This window comes from Thunnus maccoyii, chromosome 7 (assembly GCF_910596095.1).
Source record: "Thunnus maccoyii chromosome 7, fThuMac1.1, whole genome shotgun sequence".
NCBI classification, from domain to species: domain Eukaryota; kingdom Metazoa; phylum Chordata; class Actinopteri; order Scombriformes; family Scombridae; genus Thunnus; species Thunnus maccoyii.
The window spans coordinates 24,623,502-24,640,069 of NC_056539.1; the positions used below are offsets into that span (position 1 = coordinate 24,623,502).

General features: G+C 39.7%; 1 protein-coding gene across 9 annotated transcripts in view; it reads left to right on the forward strand.

Annotated features, from left to right (window-relative positions):
* Positions 1-16,568, forward strand: part of sgip1a (SH3GL interacting endocytic adaptor 1a) — an 84,301-nt gene that overhangs the window by 54,871 nt on the left and 12,862 nt on the right. For 6 of the 9 annotated variants that reach the window (XM_042416298.1, XM_042416303.1, XM_042416296.1 and 3 more), the window contains 11 exons: positions 278-341; positions 1,401-1,576; positions 6,301-6,312; positions 7,842-7,863; positions 7,976-8,060; positions 9,644-9,729; positions 11,590-11,670; positions 12,303-12,377; positions 12,576-13,373; positions 14,270-14,391; positions 14,682-14,835. In XM_042416298.1, coding sequence (XP_042272232.1) covers positions 278-341; positions 1,401-1,576; positions 6,301-6,312; positions 7,842-7,863; positions 7,976-8,060; positions 9,644-9,729; positions 11,590-11,670; positions 12,303-12,377; positions 12,576-13,373; positions 14,270-14,391; positions 14,682-14,835 — 1,675 coding nt within the window. The remainder of the gene's footprint in view (positions 1-277; positions 342-1,400; positions 1,577-6,300; positions 6,313-7,841; positions 7,864-7,975; positions 8,061-9,643; positions 9,730-11,589; positions 11,671-12,302; positions 12,378-12,575; positions 13,374-14,269; positions 14,392-14,681; positions 14,836-16,568) is intronic. The other 3 variants (XM_042416299.1, XM_042416300.1, XM_042416304.1) reach the window with 3 other exon arrangements.

The window sequence follows — 16,568 nt, forward strand, 5'->3', positions numbered from 1 at the left end:
TTGCTTACATTTTAGATCTAGATTATGACTTTGTCAATATGCTTTTGGTGACGTCTCATTAAGCAGGAAGAATTTGTTATGACTAGAGTGTTATTTATCTGAATACTGTATGTCAGTGGGAACTTTAGCTGGAGCTTTATGAACCTACGCTACTCTTTACCAACTGCTGGTTCACTGTCAGCAGTAGATCATCATCCAATTAACATCACAAAGTGTTGCTTATAACATCATACAAGCATTTAAAGAGATCTACATTGACTCACTCTCTGTGTTTCAGAACTGTCCTGAGGTGGATGATGAGGGCTACAGCATCAGACCTGATGAGGAGTCAGAAGAGGGAGATATCCTTAACACTGCTTGATTTGTCATTTGATAGAATTAATTATCATCTGCCAAGTTAGGTTGGCTTACTAAAATTGCTTTGCTTTCATGATGTTAGCGGAGGATTTGTTATATTTGTGCATATTGAAAGGAGATCAGTTTGTGAGGTAACAATCAGTCACAGGGGATGGGGCCTCCACCCTTCTCAAATTCTGCTGTGGCTGCCAAATTAGCCGAAATAAATCTATATAATGAAATGATAAAGCACATTTTAACGCAGTTGCATCAAGCTCTACATAAAGAACTTTTTATGTGGCAAAAATGCCTCCTGGTGTTTTAGAGAGAAATCTACACAAAAAAGACCACTTGACGATACAATGATGATAAAGTACGTCAGCTGTGTACCAACATCCAATTAACAAAGATATAAATGAAGTTAATAAGGCACAGCACAAATCGGTGTCACGGAAGAATGGGTCATCGACGCAGCAGACGTTAACAGGAAGTTGCATTGAGTTGTGAGAATGGTCCAATAACCTCTATGTGAATGTTGGAAATATCACTCTAATCAATACACTGATTTGTTGTCAGCTTGTATTAAGCAGAGGTGATGCTCTGTTTTCTTCTCTGTGACAATTCATCAGTAATACTTCCAAGGTCTCTATTTGTACCAGTCTTTCACCAGAATTCATACATAATAGTGTTTAGTCTTATGTCTGGATTTAATTTTTGTTTCTAAAGCAGTGAGACAATAATTGGAACATTGCAAAATTAAATAGCTTGAACCACAACAATGGACCATGTTAATTAAAAACATACAAGGGTAAATGAGGGTAGAAATATGATGATTCATCTTCTACTGCAGAAACACAAGTTTAATAGAAATTAATTTTAAGTAGAGATTTAAAGAAAGTCACCAAGGTTTTAACGCAAATTTCACCAAGGACACAAATCTGACAGAGACCTGGCAGACCTGACAACAATCATATAGGTCCCTTTTATAATATCAATTGTATTGGTCAAACAATATTGACTGTTTAAGGAATTGAATGTTGTTTTCCTTGACACTGTGCTCCCACCTTGCGAAAAGAAGCCCCACTTCTTCTCCTCTGATGAGTCGGAAGAAGAGGAGGACCACAGGAAAAAATTTAAAATCAAGATCAAGCCGCTGCCGGCTGATCGTGTGGTGGCGGTTCCCTCGTTTGATGAGCTCAAAGCCTCCATTGGCAACATAGCTCTGTCCCCGTCTCCTCTGGTGAGTAGCTTTGACAGCTTTCACTGCCCTCTTACTGCTGGATTTTTAATGGAGGGCGGTGTATTAGTGGTTAGATGCTTATAAAGTGCATGTGCGAATCACTCCCGCTTCTCGTCTTCATCCTCTTTAAAGGTACCTTGTGGAGATTGTGACCTCTAGTAGTGCTATAGACTTAATTTTGTCCTGTACACACGCACAAGGACACACGTGCCAACAGGTGACGCGATACAGTCCAGCTTATGGATTCACACTATTCCAGTGACCTACAGGTGGCTTTAATGTACCAAGACACACAGCAATTAGCCGGCAATGGCAGAGAAAAGGAAGGCTGCAAGCTAGTAAACATGGATGTAAACAATGCAAGATTTAAAATACTTTAAAATTGGCTTTGCAAATGTTTTAAGAGGAAGGAAATGCATTCAACTCTTTTAGACCTCAGGGCACACACTATGTATATATTTTGGTGAATAACAAGTCTTGTTTATTTGCACAAAAGCTCCACAGGGCAACTTTAACTGCCTTTTAAAATGTAAAAGTAGATAGATACTTGTGCACAGATCTGGTTGTGCATGTGTTGCTCACATTGTCTGAGTGTCTCATATACTGAAGATTTTTTTACCTTTGAGATACAGTGTATAATGTTGTGTGTATGTCTCCACAGTGTACAGTATATTCTATGTTATCCCATTGTTTTCTTTTAACTATTGATGAGATATCTTGATTGGATTACTGATTTAATTTTCTTGAGTTTGTACATAATAACAGAACTCATTTGTTTTAACAAGCCACTATTCAACATTAAGTAATGTTTCTGATTTGACTCCTATCCTTTACAATCACAATCCTAGACCTCATTATAATTAACGTCAGGTGATTATATGATGGTGAGAAATCCATATAGATAATATGTGATGCGTGTGTGCTTGAGTGTTTTCAGCAACTCGATTAGTTCGGTGTCATTTAACACGACGCAGATGTCCAACCACAACAGAAACCATCTGACGACGTTCCGCTGCTAAATAGCACGTTGTGAAGCTCTTATTTGAAGTAATGCAGTTCAGCTGATGAGTCCAAACTCAAGCACACATCCCCTTTAAACAGCCTGTAATTAGCAGCGGGGACTCAAAGCAGGCTTTGGCTTCCCCTGACTTTCCAGTTCCCACCCATCATTTCTACATTCCCCAGTGAGGACAGGTAGCCTGGGTGTCCAACTTGAATAATTCAGGTAGGAAAGTGGGCACAATGAAACCTGTGTGTCAGTCTGCTGTACATTGGGATTGTTTGTGGAAATATGAGCTTCGGGCCTTAATAATTCAGTCCAGCCTCAGTGTGTTTACCCACTGACTCTGTTAACCTGATCAGGTGTGAAGGTCTTTTCATGCTGTTAATGCTTATATGCTCGTGTGTAAAGATATAGGGAGACATTGGTTGTTTTGTCATCATTTGTTTCGTTATGGTTGCTCTGTTGATAATCAAAATGGTTGCTGATTGATTTTCTGTTGATGGACTAATCAATAAATCAGCTATATATATTTCTGTTTTAGTGTATGACAGAGTATTAGTGTATTGTGTGTAACTGATTCAGTTTCGGGGTTATATCAATAGCTGTTTTTGGTTGTTTTTTTTGGCCTTTTGGCTAACTCATGCATATTTACAGCAGTGTTTATTGCTTTATACATTGTCCCCGTTAAATAAACCAGGAAGTCTTTGAGATGTTATCTCTTTTACAAAATAGACCTAGCCAAAATGGCAGCGTAGAGTCATGTATTGTGTTTTCTTTTAGTTGTGATGGATGTATGGGGGATTTTATTTATTGTTAGATCAGGACCAGTGATCTGAAATAAGTTTTCACTAGCATCTGAGGAATTCATATAATGCAGTCAAGTCACCTGAACGTTATGCAAGATCATGACACTAGAATTACTGGTCTGAGGTGATTACGACATGGCCATCCTCACTTCCACCGATTCAAATTCGCATCACGTTTGTCTGGACAAAATACAACAACTCCAGCTTTCCCCTCACACAGAAATTACATGAGTCACACAGTCACTCCCTGTCCCTGGCAACTCGAGGTAACCTTGGCTATGGACTGACAATAAAATGGTCTGATGAAAAGAGGAAGAGGGGCCAAATGTTAACAGGCCTCCAAAAGCAAACACTTTACTTCTTTTCACTTCTTTCTAGTTATTCCTTTTCCCTGAACTGTTCCAGTAAAACTTTTTCCGCAAACTAAAACATTTATGACTTTCTCCTGTTTTCAAAAACAAAACTCTTACTTGACAACAGCCCACAGCCACTTGAATATCATTGAGGTCAATAAGACTAATAACTGAGAGTCTCTTTTTTTTTTTTTTTGCCTTTAAATATGACATTAAATTGACAAGCTCTTAACCCAGCTGTGAGAGACCTGAAATAAATACCAAGTATTATACTTCATACATCTAGATACTGAGGTTGGCATGAATGAACTTAATTTGGTGTGTTTTGCATGAATTATTCATATGTACACAAGCTTGTGAGAGGGACATGATGATAGAGTTTGACAGATTTCTCTTAAAACCTCAGCCAGGACGCAGTGTCTTCATCGTATAAGGAGGAGTAGTGGGTAATGTGTTGGTGGAAGGATGAATGATTGACTGAATGCAGTGAAGTAGCATAGTACTATAGCAGCTTTATCTGTATGTATTACTGATGTAGTTGATGCTGATGACTGCCTACATTGTACACGAACGCTTTGCTTTGCATCCCCAGTGTTAGTATAGTTTCCTCTCCAATCTTCTAACTACTCGAAACTCTGCTTTTTTATCTCTTGTTCTTTTGCTGCCTTTAATGATGCAAACTTTTGTAGAGGAGTCCGGTAAGCCTTTGCTTTGCATGCTGTTGTGTTAATATATATTTGATGTTTTTGATTGTGAACTTGTGAATTCCTTTGCAATGCAGAATTTCTTAAACACGCATTTGTGCATAAAATCTGCTCAGTGTTAACTGGAAATAGGCTGTGTAGATATGACGCAAGATATCAAGCCAGTGGGTAATAACTAGGATTTTTTTATTGGCCCAGCATTTATTGGGCAAATGGGCTGATATCACGTGATTCCCATTTTGGTGTGCGTGTTTCTTTTTGTGATGTTATATGTAGGCAGAATCATGTGCATGTGTGTGACTGTTCAGCATTTTTATGGCACGCACAGATTTGTTTTCCAAGGTACTTGGAGTACATGAGTGCTTTCTTTTAAGTTATTTCCGCTGACTAAGACGTCTTAAATCTGATTTTAATTGGTTCTGGAGTCTTGAGCTTCAAGTTCCTCAGTCCAAATAACAAGGTCTACAAGGAGTAGAGGAATCGAGGAAAAGGTCAGGGATGGAGTAAAATGTAAGAACTAAAAAAAAGACGTCTTACGTCATATTTTATTCCTATATTGTCCACCACCATTATGACTAGAAATCCTTCATATGGAAGATAAACATCTTACTTTTATGATAGATTCTTCTTATTTCATAATATCTGCCATCAATGTAGCCAGCCACAGTCTAGTCAAGTCCCCTCAGGCAAAGTCAATCACTTCACAGCCCACTGTGGACCTCAAACTGCCACAACTGCAAAATGATGTATCACCCTAGCACCAAAAACCAGCGATGACCAATGTTGCAATATTTAATTTCAAAATGAAACAAAAAAAAATATTGTTCTACTTTATTTACATTTTCAGATTTCAAATATATTAAATGGATATATCAAATATGTATACAACGGTTTCATGGTCTATAATAAATATAGGAGAAAACATTAGCATGTTTGTACAGAACTAAGATCAATGATTGTCACTGACAAAAGCTAAAAAGTCACAGTTTGAGTCTAAACGCTTCCCTTTTTATTTCCTGTTTACATACAGAGGGGTGACAGTGAGTGGCCATGACAGAATGTGTTGGGCTTTGTCCTGCACCAATGTATCCAATGAAATGAATCCTTTCCGGCATGTCCCACCCCCCTGTTGCATCACTTTAATCACTCATGGCTCACTGCACAACTGGAACAAGCACAAGAGTGAGGGATGGAGAGGGAGAGAGGGTTGATGCGAGGAGGACGTGACGTAGGCAGGTGGAGAGATTTCAGCAGAAATTAAAGAGACCAAAGGGGGCAGGTGGGAGACAACACAAGGGAAAATGGCAGGAAACTCAAAGGATTAGATGGCAAAATTAATACCGTTTTTAAGACAAAAAAAAAAAGAAAAGGGATGGTGATGAACAGTGGAAGATGAAAATGAGGTTAAGTGACTGAAGCAGCTTTGCAGGATATATCCAGTCACAGCAGATTCACAGATGATTCAGGCAAATATCCTCATTTATCTGGAGGTGCTGAATTGCTACTGAATTCTCCTTAGCAACAGAAGATGGAGATGTAAAACAGACACGCAGATCAATGTGAATTAGCTCTGATTCTTGCATAATTATATAGGACTTATTGAGGGATTTGCATTTATTCTCAAAATTCCTTAAACTGCACAAAATATTTCTCAAAAAAACCTAAAACAAATGAGCACAAGGACGTCCTCTCTCTATTTATGTTATCAACATCATCTCCAAATCTGACCAGCCAGGCCAAATTTCTTCCTCCTCCTGCTGTCATCTTCTGATAGTAGATAGAATGTATGATGTCTGCTTTACTGATTTGTCACTCTCTGACCAGGTATCTCTTCTCTCTTCCTTTTTGCTGGTCACAGAGACGTAGCCCGGTAAGTTTCCTTCGCTTCTGTGTCCCCGGGGTCAGGCTAAATATCACATGGCTTCTTGTCTTCCTTTTTCTACTCACCTTGTCCACGGGGTCAGTTGAATAAAAGAGAAAGTACTTAGATGGGTTCAGTGGCTGAATTGATGGGTCAAACTTATTTGCTAATTTGTCTTGACGCAAATATTTAAACGTATAAATAAAGAACTGTACAAATTAAAAAAATTAAAAAATTCCTCAAGATTCTCAAGATCACTAGTGAGCTTGTGAACTTGTTTTTCATCTTAATTGGCTTCATGTTTCCTCTCTGAAGAGGGAGAAAATTTGCACTTTTGACAGCTGGACCCTTTGATGTCTTACTTCAGTCACTCCCCATCGTATCTTCTCGTCTGTTCCTGTCTCCTCCCCTCCTTTCCTTCTCTATCCTTATCTGCCCACTCTGCCTGTCTTGGCCTCTTGTGTCCTGCTCATGGTGAATTCATACATGCAATCACAAACACACTGGTGTTTAAGATACAGCTAGAGAAGCAATGTTGTTGTGCTATGCCTCTCTAACAACAAAATTAATTTCTCTTTTAACACTCTTACACTTTAACTTTATCAGTCTTACACTTTCTCTAGTACAGTAACAAGGGTGACTTGCTCTTAAAGTGTTGCAGTATTTCCCGCTTTGACCCCCAAACCACAGTTCACAGCACAGTTAGCTCACTGCAGCAGCAGTTCAAGTTAAAGTTGCCATTTTCTGGCTTATGCAATACTAACAGTGTTATTGTTATTAGATTTTGGAGTTATTAAATGGAAAAACATCATGCTCTCAATCTAAACTGTATTGCTAAGCACAATTTTTGCTGTTACCATCTGATAAAGCTGTCGAGGTGATTCTTATGTTACCACTCTCTGTGCCATAGTTAAATGAATGTTCAGTGAATTCATTCAATTTGGAATAAGTCTTCAAATTATGATGCCAGTTACAGTGCCATCAAAGTGACCACTGGTCGTCCACATCAGAATTTGTGATTTTACCTCCAGGATTTGCAAATAGTATGAATATCACAAGGTGTAGTTAACGCCTTTTCTGCAGTATTTAGCTATAGCATGGAAGTGGTATTTTCAGTTTCAGTATAATCTTTCATGATAGGAAGTGTGTCTGTTTTAGGGATCCCTCCTCCTGTGTAGTAACTTCCTGATCAGGAAGTTCTACTGGTCTCATCAGATTAAGTCAGCCTGAGGCTGAAGTTAGTCTTCTGACCTTCACTACTTTACATCTTACATAATTGTTGTGTTTAAACCACACAGCATTTCTGTTTGAGAGCATTGACATTTTACATTTGTCAGTGATGTAAATTGATGGGGCAATGTGGGATGTACATTTTAGTAGCCTGACAGAAAAATACAATTAATTGATGTTCTTTGTGCATTTTCTTACACGTTGGTGACTAATTATCTTTTACACTTGAAGCCTTTGCTTTTGACATTCTGAGTTTTTCTGTGTTTGGGTTTTTACATTTTACTGTCATTTCTTTTTTCGTGTTACAGGGTTTGAAAAGGAACACCTCCAGTAAGTATTAATCTTGTTGCACCTTTTGCCAGACTCACTTTTAATTACAGTGAACTAGAAGAAAGTGATGTAAGAGTGGTATGCAGTAAACAAATGTAATTTGTGGTTCCAGGTGAAGAGATTGCCAGACCGAGACGTGTCGTCCCTACTGTACCCACTGTGGCCCCCGCACCAGCTCCAGCACCACAACCCCCCAGGTATGTACTTCACTGTTCCCCAACAAGGCTGAGGACAAGCTACTGCCACTTAATGTTAAGGTGCTGTAAGTAGCTAGTTTATGCTCATTCCTTCTGCTGAAGGGAGGTGGTAATGATTTATGATTTATGTGTAGCAATCAGAAGCTGGATGATATTTTTCATTTTTGAAGCTTAAATTTTCCTATTTTGACTTTTAAATGTCACCATGATATATTCTTTTATGGTCAAATGAACTGGGAGATTATCATTCCAGTAAACCCAACAGCTTGATCCACCTGTCAGTCGGTTAAAATCTGCATAAATTGCATCACTTCCCACTTTTATGGTTTTCATTTTCTTACTCAGATGTCACCTGCATCCAATTGTAGCTCTTGTTTGTCTCTGTTAACTTCGTATGAACTCAGTGTTTTCTAACATCTGCTGACGCTTTCAAGCTTGGTTTTATTGAGCTGGGACCCAAACTGGGATGTGGAGTCACTTTTGGGTTATCTGTGCATGGTTTCAACATCAATACATTTTAAAAATCTTTAAAAGTCTTTTTAAAACTTCAGGCTTCAGGTCAAATTCTAATACTTATTACCAAAAGCAATGTTTTTGAAATAAGTACATACTGTAACCTTGTGTTTTTAACATAATAGATAAACAATGTCCTTGTAATTGTTGACTTTATAAAGATTTATCCCTACATTTAAAGCTAACTATAATTTAGATACAAGTTAGAGGACAGTCTGAGACAAAAATTGTTTATTTTGCTGGCTTAGTACATTCAGTGAATCTGCAGAGCTGTCATTGTTTATCTGCCCAACAACCCTGTGATGCTCTACATGCCGTGGGAACTTAATCACGTTCTTCCGGTATGAATGCTTAAAATACAGTGTGTACAGTTTATAGTTGTTTTCATATTTATTCCTCAAGATCTGGCTTTTTGTGGTTTGTTTGAATGCTTGTTTCTTGTGTCTGCATGTGTCTATGTTTACTGTCTGTCTAGTGCAGTTGGTTCAACAGCCATGATACAGATGCGCACTAGTCAGGTGTGGATACTCGCAAGAAAACTGAAATCAATTCTTGCATACTTGTAACTGTAACATCTCCAGTTTTAGTCCCAGGGAATCTTTGGTGCATGTCATCCCTCTCTTTCATGCCACATGTTACCTGTCAAAAGATCAGTGGCTAAATAAGGCAAACAAATAATAAACAAGGGTGATTTTTTTGAAATGTGATTGTAAAAATCTTATTGTAAGATCAGTTAACAGTCAAACAACCTATACTGTCAGTCCCCTGATGTTGTATTTAGTTAAATGTCTGCATTAGTTGTTCCTGCGCAGTCTTTACATCACTGTATACATGCTGTTGCAGCATTACCCTCAGAGTCCATGCTATTTTGAGCACAGCTGAATCTTCATAATTTACATACATTATATAAAGATTTGGTGTGATTGTGATAAAGATTGAAGATATGCTATAATGTAAATAAAATCCTTATCAGATGATACAAGTTGCAGTGAGATGATATGTACTGTGTAACATTTCTTACTTACTTACTGTAAAACTACTTCTCTTATATTGTTCTTCATCTATTGCAGCAGTCAAGAAACACCAGTCTCTGAGGACACCACAGCCTTATTTGGGCCTCCTTTGGAAACAGCCTTTGGAGAACAGAAAACCGAAGGTAACTGCACCTCCTGCATCTTTGTCGCTTTGTCTTCTGTTTCTTTTATATGTGTCTGTGGATGTCTTTATCTGTGTGCTGGTTCTTAGAATATGTTTTTGTTGACAGTTGTCACTAGCAATGTTTTTTGTGTTAGCAATGTATGAAATAGGCTTTCAGAACACACACTTATTGTCTCTCTAAGGCTGCCAGCTAAGCCTTGCTTGGCTGTCATAGCAGATATCCTCTCTCTGTTCCTTTCTCTCTCTCTCTCTCTCTGTCTCTCTTTCTTTCCCTCCCCCTCACCTATTTTCCAACATCATAGCTCTTCCCTCTGGCAACTGTGCAGTTGTGGACTCAGTCCATCTGTCTTTGCTAAGGTCAAAGTTGAAATTGGCACTCTAAGGTCACGTTCATGTGCATAGTGCAGCTAGTTAATATGCAGATTTTGCTGTCACCCACTCTCATCCAATCCTGTAGGATGCAGTGGAGCAGGCTGTGGGAGAGCTCTTAGATGTTACGCAACTGCCATGTCAGGCATAGCTAACACAGCACAGATTCCTTTTTATACATTACTTCAGGCAAATAAATCAGCTCTGTGCATGACACTGGCAATAGGTTAATGTTGAACTTTCTCATTATAGTCCTATCTTCACCAGATATAAACAGCATGTGTGAATTCCTGAATAATAAAGTCTATGATACTTAGGTCCACCTAGCTAAAACAAATGCAATCTAACAAAACAGCCCTGCAAAAAATCCTACTTTCATGAAGATGATAATGTTGTTGCTTTAGACAGACAGTGCTTAGAGGTGTCTCTAGCGTCTAGTATTTTGTTGACCACATTTAGGGTTATCAGTGAGGTTAGAAACATCTCTCAGTATAATACAAAACAGTTCAACAGCACCATAAGCTGCAGCCTCAAAAATGACTTCAAAATTGAATCAACACATCCATAAAACAGTTTCAATAAAAACTGAACATTATAATCCTCAAAAAGAATGATTTATTGTGGGGCTGTTGTGTGCTAGGTGTACGTGATAAAATGGTTACTGAGTTTACATCATTCCCAATAAATTTAGTTGAGAACGTTTTTATGGATGCAAATTTTGACTAAATTGAATACCTGAAGAATCAAGGTATAAAATCCCATTGATGCAAATATCCTGTACATCCAATATTTCCATAAACCCCTTGTACTCACTGATTTGCTTACATGCAATATATAAACAAAAAAATAACAGAGGATAGTTAGCCCAATGTACATAGTGTATCAAAATCCAGGTTAACAAATTGCCTAACCCTTTTGAAGTGGATACGGCATCATCTGTTTTGCTGTTGAGACAGGTGGTTAGCTAGTGTTAAGCTAATTTGTATTTAGCCAGGTTAATGATGTAAAGGTAATAAGAAACAATACCACATTGAATTAATTAAATTATACTTTGGAAGATTTTTTAAAACATCAAACAGTCACCCAGAGGAGGTCATTGAGATTCTTTTTTACAGCACAGACCTCGGCAGATTTATAGAGCAGCAACTGTTGTACAGGAGTTTGGATGTCACCTCTGTGGCCCAAATAGTTTATTTTTCTCTAGAAAATAGTATGTGCTGAACCCTGCAGTCCACTATTACAGTAGCATTGAAATTCAGTTTGCAAGAAAAGGATATTTATGTTCTAGTCTTATGACGCATCCTGACTGCAGTCTGCTGCTGAGGCCGGAAATCTGTTCTCTCTAATTAAAGATTTTATTGACCTGCTGATCTTTGTTGTTTCCCCTATTACACTTCTTGCTTTTTTACGCTCCTAAGAGTCAGAAACCCTTAAGTGTTTTGGTGGTAATACCCCTGACATGGCCTGTTCTGTCCCTTCCTGAACCTAGTGGTTCTGTCTGAGTCCGATGTGTGGGGGACTCCTCTGTCAGAGCCTGAATCCTCTTTGACGAGATCCTTCCCCACAGGAAGTAAGTTTTAAAATTCCCTGCTAATTGTGCCGCACTTCCTCTCCTCCCTGGAATGACTGCACAGACCCATCAGCTCACCTCATGAAATCCCTCATCATCCGACTAACAAACAGACCTGCAAACTAACCCAATCAAACAATAACACTTTCCTTCTCTTTCTGGACAGCCAGCTGTAACATGTTTCATTTCATAAGCCATTTCACAACCAAATGACTGTGTGTTTGTTTGTTGTATGTACTGTATATGGGAGGGGTTCAACACTTGGCTTCCGTACTATACCACCCCCCTTACCTTGCTGCCTCCTCCTTGCATTTGACATGGTGGTGACTGAATGTACTGTGTTGCATGGCTAATGGTTTGTGGGATGATCCCTTCTCCTTAAGTTGTTATGCATGTGTTTGGCAGGTGGGGATAATACCTGTCATGTATGGCTCCAAACTTTCAAGCTCTTCTATGAAATAATACCTGTTTTAATTTAAGCCAGCACTGAATGCAGCCCAGACTTGTCACAAGTGACATAAATTAACATTCACTTCATACAAATGCTACCTAATAAACACTCACTGATGCTGATTAGGCATTACCTGTTAAGACTAATAGGACTATTCATTGTTCCACTGATTTTATTACAGCTCCACCTCCACTTCCACCCAAGAATGTCCCAACGTCCCCCCTGACGACTGGCCCTCCCTCTGCAGATGATGCTGGTATGAAGTCTTCTTTCTTATCTCTGCCTTTGGTTATATCACACCGTCACCTCAGGATGAAACAAACTTTTACATGTGATATCAGCAGTGTTTTGATCTCCAGCGTATAACTTTCTCCATCTGTCTATCTGTTTGCTTGTCTACTGAGCACTTCTGCAAACACGGCCTTTGATTGGTCTGTGCTTGTCTTTGTTTCAGAAGTGTCACCAGAAGCAGACGGTTCAACCAGGAAGTCCTCGATAGCCAACTTGGACAACATTTTTGGACCCGAGCAGGCTCCCCCTGCTGAAGAGGATGCAAGTGACACGTGGGTGTGCTTCACTGAAGAATCCTCTGACCAGCCGCCTCTACCAAAGGACCCTGCACCTCCACTCCCCACCTCCCCACCTCCTCCAGAGGAACCAGCACCTCCGTTACCAGCCTCCCCGCCTCCACCTGAATCTCCTGCCCCACCCTTGCCTACATCACCACCTCCTCCAGAAGACCCAGCACCACCTCCCCCTATCTCCCCTCCTCTGAAAGAAGCCCCTGTTCCCCCTCTACCAACTTCCCCACCTCCCTCAGAGGAGTGTGCTCCACCTTGTGTCCCCTCAGGTCCTCCCACGCCTGAGGAACAAAATCCTGTCGCCACCTCACCACCCCCTGCACCAAAGGAGCTTGCATCTCCTCCCACTTCTTCTCCTCTTCCTCCTCTTGACTCACCCGCCAGCGTCCCAACAGCTCCCACTCCCAAAGCAAGCACACCTCCCTTGGTGACTCCTCCTGCTGAAGAACCCGCAACGTGCTCCGTCCCGCCACCCCTTGTCCTGTCTCAAGAAGAGAAGCCCAAGAATACAGATGCCTCCCAACCCAAAGAGGATGAAGGTGAAACTGTCTCTTCGCCCAAAGATGCTAGCCAGGGGAGCCGGACTACACCTCCCCCACCTCCTCCCCCCACATACCGGGCAGTGGTGTTGTCACCGGGTCCAACATCTGGGGCAAGTGGTACAAATAGTGGTGAGTAGACTGTAATTACTCACCGTAACTGAGTTCAGATTGGTATACATTATTTTCTTTGCCATAAAAAATTACTGTGTCTCTTCTAGCTAATAACAGCATGCTCGGAAGACAGTGACGGATCACTCTGAGCAGGAAGCTTTTGACACAAATGGATTAATGAAAACACAAAGACAATTTCCTCATCATTGTACCAGTCAAGTTACTAGTAATATCAATAGAATCCATATAAATACAGTTAGAAGAGGTTGTTTAGACTGAAGATGACAGGGAATTGTTTTGCCAACACCGCACCTTTCAGCTGATTGCACCAGCGGTGAAGATTCTGTATTTTTAATCCTGGAGATTAAAAGGTTGTGTTGGTTTCATTGGATGCAGTTAAAGAGTCAGTGACCCAAACACAAAATACAGTATATAGCTATGAAGAAATAGTCTCAATACAAGGGAGAACATGGATCAAATGTAGGCCAGTAGTTCACAAAATAAAATATGTGACTAATAATGGAAAAACAGAGTGGAATAAGCCAACACTTTTTAGAAATAATTTTGTCTGGTTTCAGCATTAGGAAATCCCAATTTTCAGTGGTGACAGATACCCGAAGGTAGCTGAAAAAGGAGTTCATGTGTTCTTTATCCCTTATGGAGGTGTTCCCGGTGGAAAGTGACAATAGTCCATTGAAGTGAAAAACCAATTACAAGGACTGAAGTGAAACAATATTCGTATGTGGAAACTTAGTCTGGATTTTTTAAATACAAATGTAATTCTGTTAAAGTGAAACTGTTAATGCTTATATTCTTTATGGACACTGTACTTTTTTGCCTCAAAACATGCTGAAAAGAGAAATTGTTTCTATAATTATGATGGACTCCCTGTGTCTTTCTGCTCTCCTCTGTAGGATCCTCCTCTCCAGTGCGACCTGCCACTCCTTCGTCAGCCAACCCCACACCACCACCACCTCCACCCCGCCCCCCTTCGCGGCCCAAACTTCCTCCAGGAAAACCCACTGTTGGAGATGGAGTAAGTCTTGCGGTTTATTACATTTTCACTCCTAACTGCGATTGTTGTGTTTTGGTATTTCTGAGCTTGTGCAGCTGGCTCAGTGTGAAATTAAGTTTGAGAAAAGTTTTCCTGGCATAACAAAGGTCCTCACAAGAACACCTCAACCTGATTAAACGAGTTTTGACGATTTAATCGCATTGACCAAAAAACATAGTCAGCAATGGCGTAAGGCACAAAAACATGTCAATTGTATTTAATTCCTTTCATTCTTATCCGTTTTCTTACTTACCATCTTTTTACCTTTTCAGAATCGTCCATTTAGCCCGCCAGTCCACTCGGCCAGCCCTCCTCCCATCGCCCCATTGGCGCGGGCTGAGAGCACCTCCTCCATCTCCTCCACTAACTCCCTGAGTGCCGCCACCACCCCCACCGTCAGTAAAGAGCTCTCCGTGTCTGTGTCAGGTGTGTGCACCATCACCCATCCCTGAGTTTTGCAGCCTGTTGTCTGTCAGTTGAATTTAACTGTTCAGGGATGATTGCAAAACATGTCTAATATTAAAAGCATATTACTGATTTTATGCACTGGCCCTGTCCTTCCTATGCTGAGAGTGTCTGTGTGGATTGAGTCATGCAGTTATGTATTTAGTCATTAATTTTTAAAAATTTATTTCCATTTTCTGGCAATGATGTTTTACCATTCAATGAATATGGAAGATACAGTGCCAGGGTCACTTTTTGTTCCTATTATTGTGGCATTTTATTACCATACACCATTATAAACTCAAGCATATCAGTTTTTTATCTCGCTAGTTAAAATAGTAAGAGTCAAATCTCATGAAATGTGTCACTACAGTCGTGATTTCTAGTCATTTGAAATAAGAAATAATTACTCCTGAAGCTTCTTTTGGACACAATGATTTATTAAAATGCATGTAAATATTGTGTCTGGTTTAGATTGACACACAGACAAATTCATATTCACACTCATGCACAAACACACACAGAGGTTATGAGTGGGAGGTGAGAAAGCGAAGCAGGGCGTTAATTTTAAAGCGCAAGCATTCCTGGCAAAACCTTGTAATGAATTAATGACACAACATCAGTTTATACGAGATGATCTAACATCAGTGAAGTCAGAATTGAAGGACCCTGCAGTGCAGAGTTGTGAGTGGGTAATAGCAGACTTCAGTAGAATGTGAAATGGGGCTGAGTCATAATAGATTTAAAAAAAAAATACACACTCACACACTACTCTGGAGGCAGCAACAGTTACGTAAAAACAGAATATAGTCCCTGGTTGGAGGTTTCTTTTTTAAAGAGGACCTATTATGCTCATTTCCAGCTCTACAACATTAAGCAACATTAAAAATGATTGAATCTATATGGAGGTTTCACTTAAGTGTTGCGCTATTGCAACCCTAAATGTTTACATTATTTATTCACTGTTGCCCTCTTGATAACCCCAAAAGCCAATGAGCTTGAAAGTAACGTAAAGGACATGAAAAAAAAATCCAAATCAAAAATGCCCCATTCCAGTGCTTTTTGATGTCTGTGTATTCGTTCCTCAGTTTGTTTAAAATGTTTAATTATTTGTTTCATATATGTTTGCATGATAGTAATTTTCTGTTTTTTATTTCAAAATATTTCTCACTGGTTTGATTTGCTTTCTGTTTTTTTTTTGTTTTTGCCGTTTGTTTGTCTCTTTATTTGTCCTTTGGCTTGTCAGAAGACGATGCTTATGTAGACAAACTGCCCACCTTTGAGAGACACTTTGATTCGTTTGCAGGTATAGTAGAGATCCCCTCAGAGAGGAGAGGGGACGGGTTGGGGGAAGTGCTCCTTTGTGGGTTTTCAATTTGTTTGATGCTTTTTACCCAAAGTGCACTTGACATAGACGGGTAAAGGCCATCTCTGAGTGTTTTTGTGCTTTCTCAATGAATGTCAGTCAAAAAAAAAGTATAGGTTATGGGACAGTGAAACACACTGTCTTTTTGGCACTTTCCCCCCCCACATCTTCATTGTTTTGCTCTTGCCAACTCATACTTTCCCACACATTTCCACTGCATTTAATAGATATGATAGCCTCTCTCTCTCTCTCTGTCTCTCTGTCTCTCTCTCTCTCACCCCAGTATCTGCAGACCTCATTCACTCTCTTGTATCGCACTTGTTACCTACAGACAAATCTGCAAGAAAAA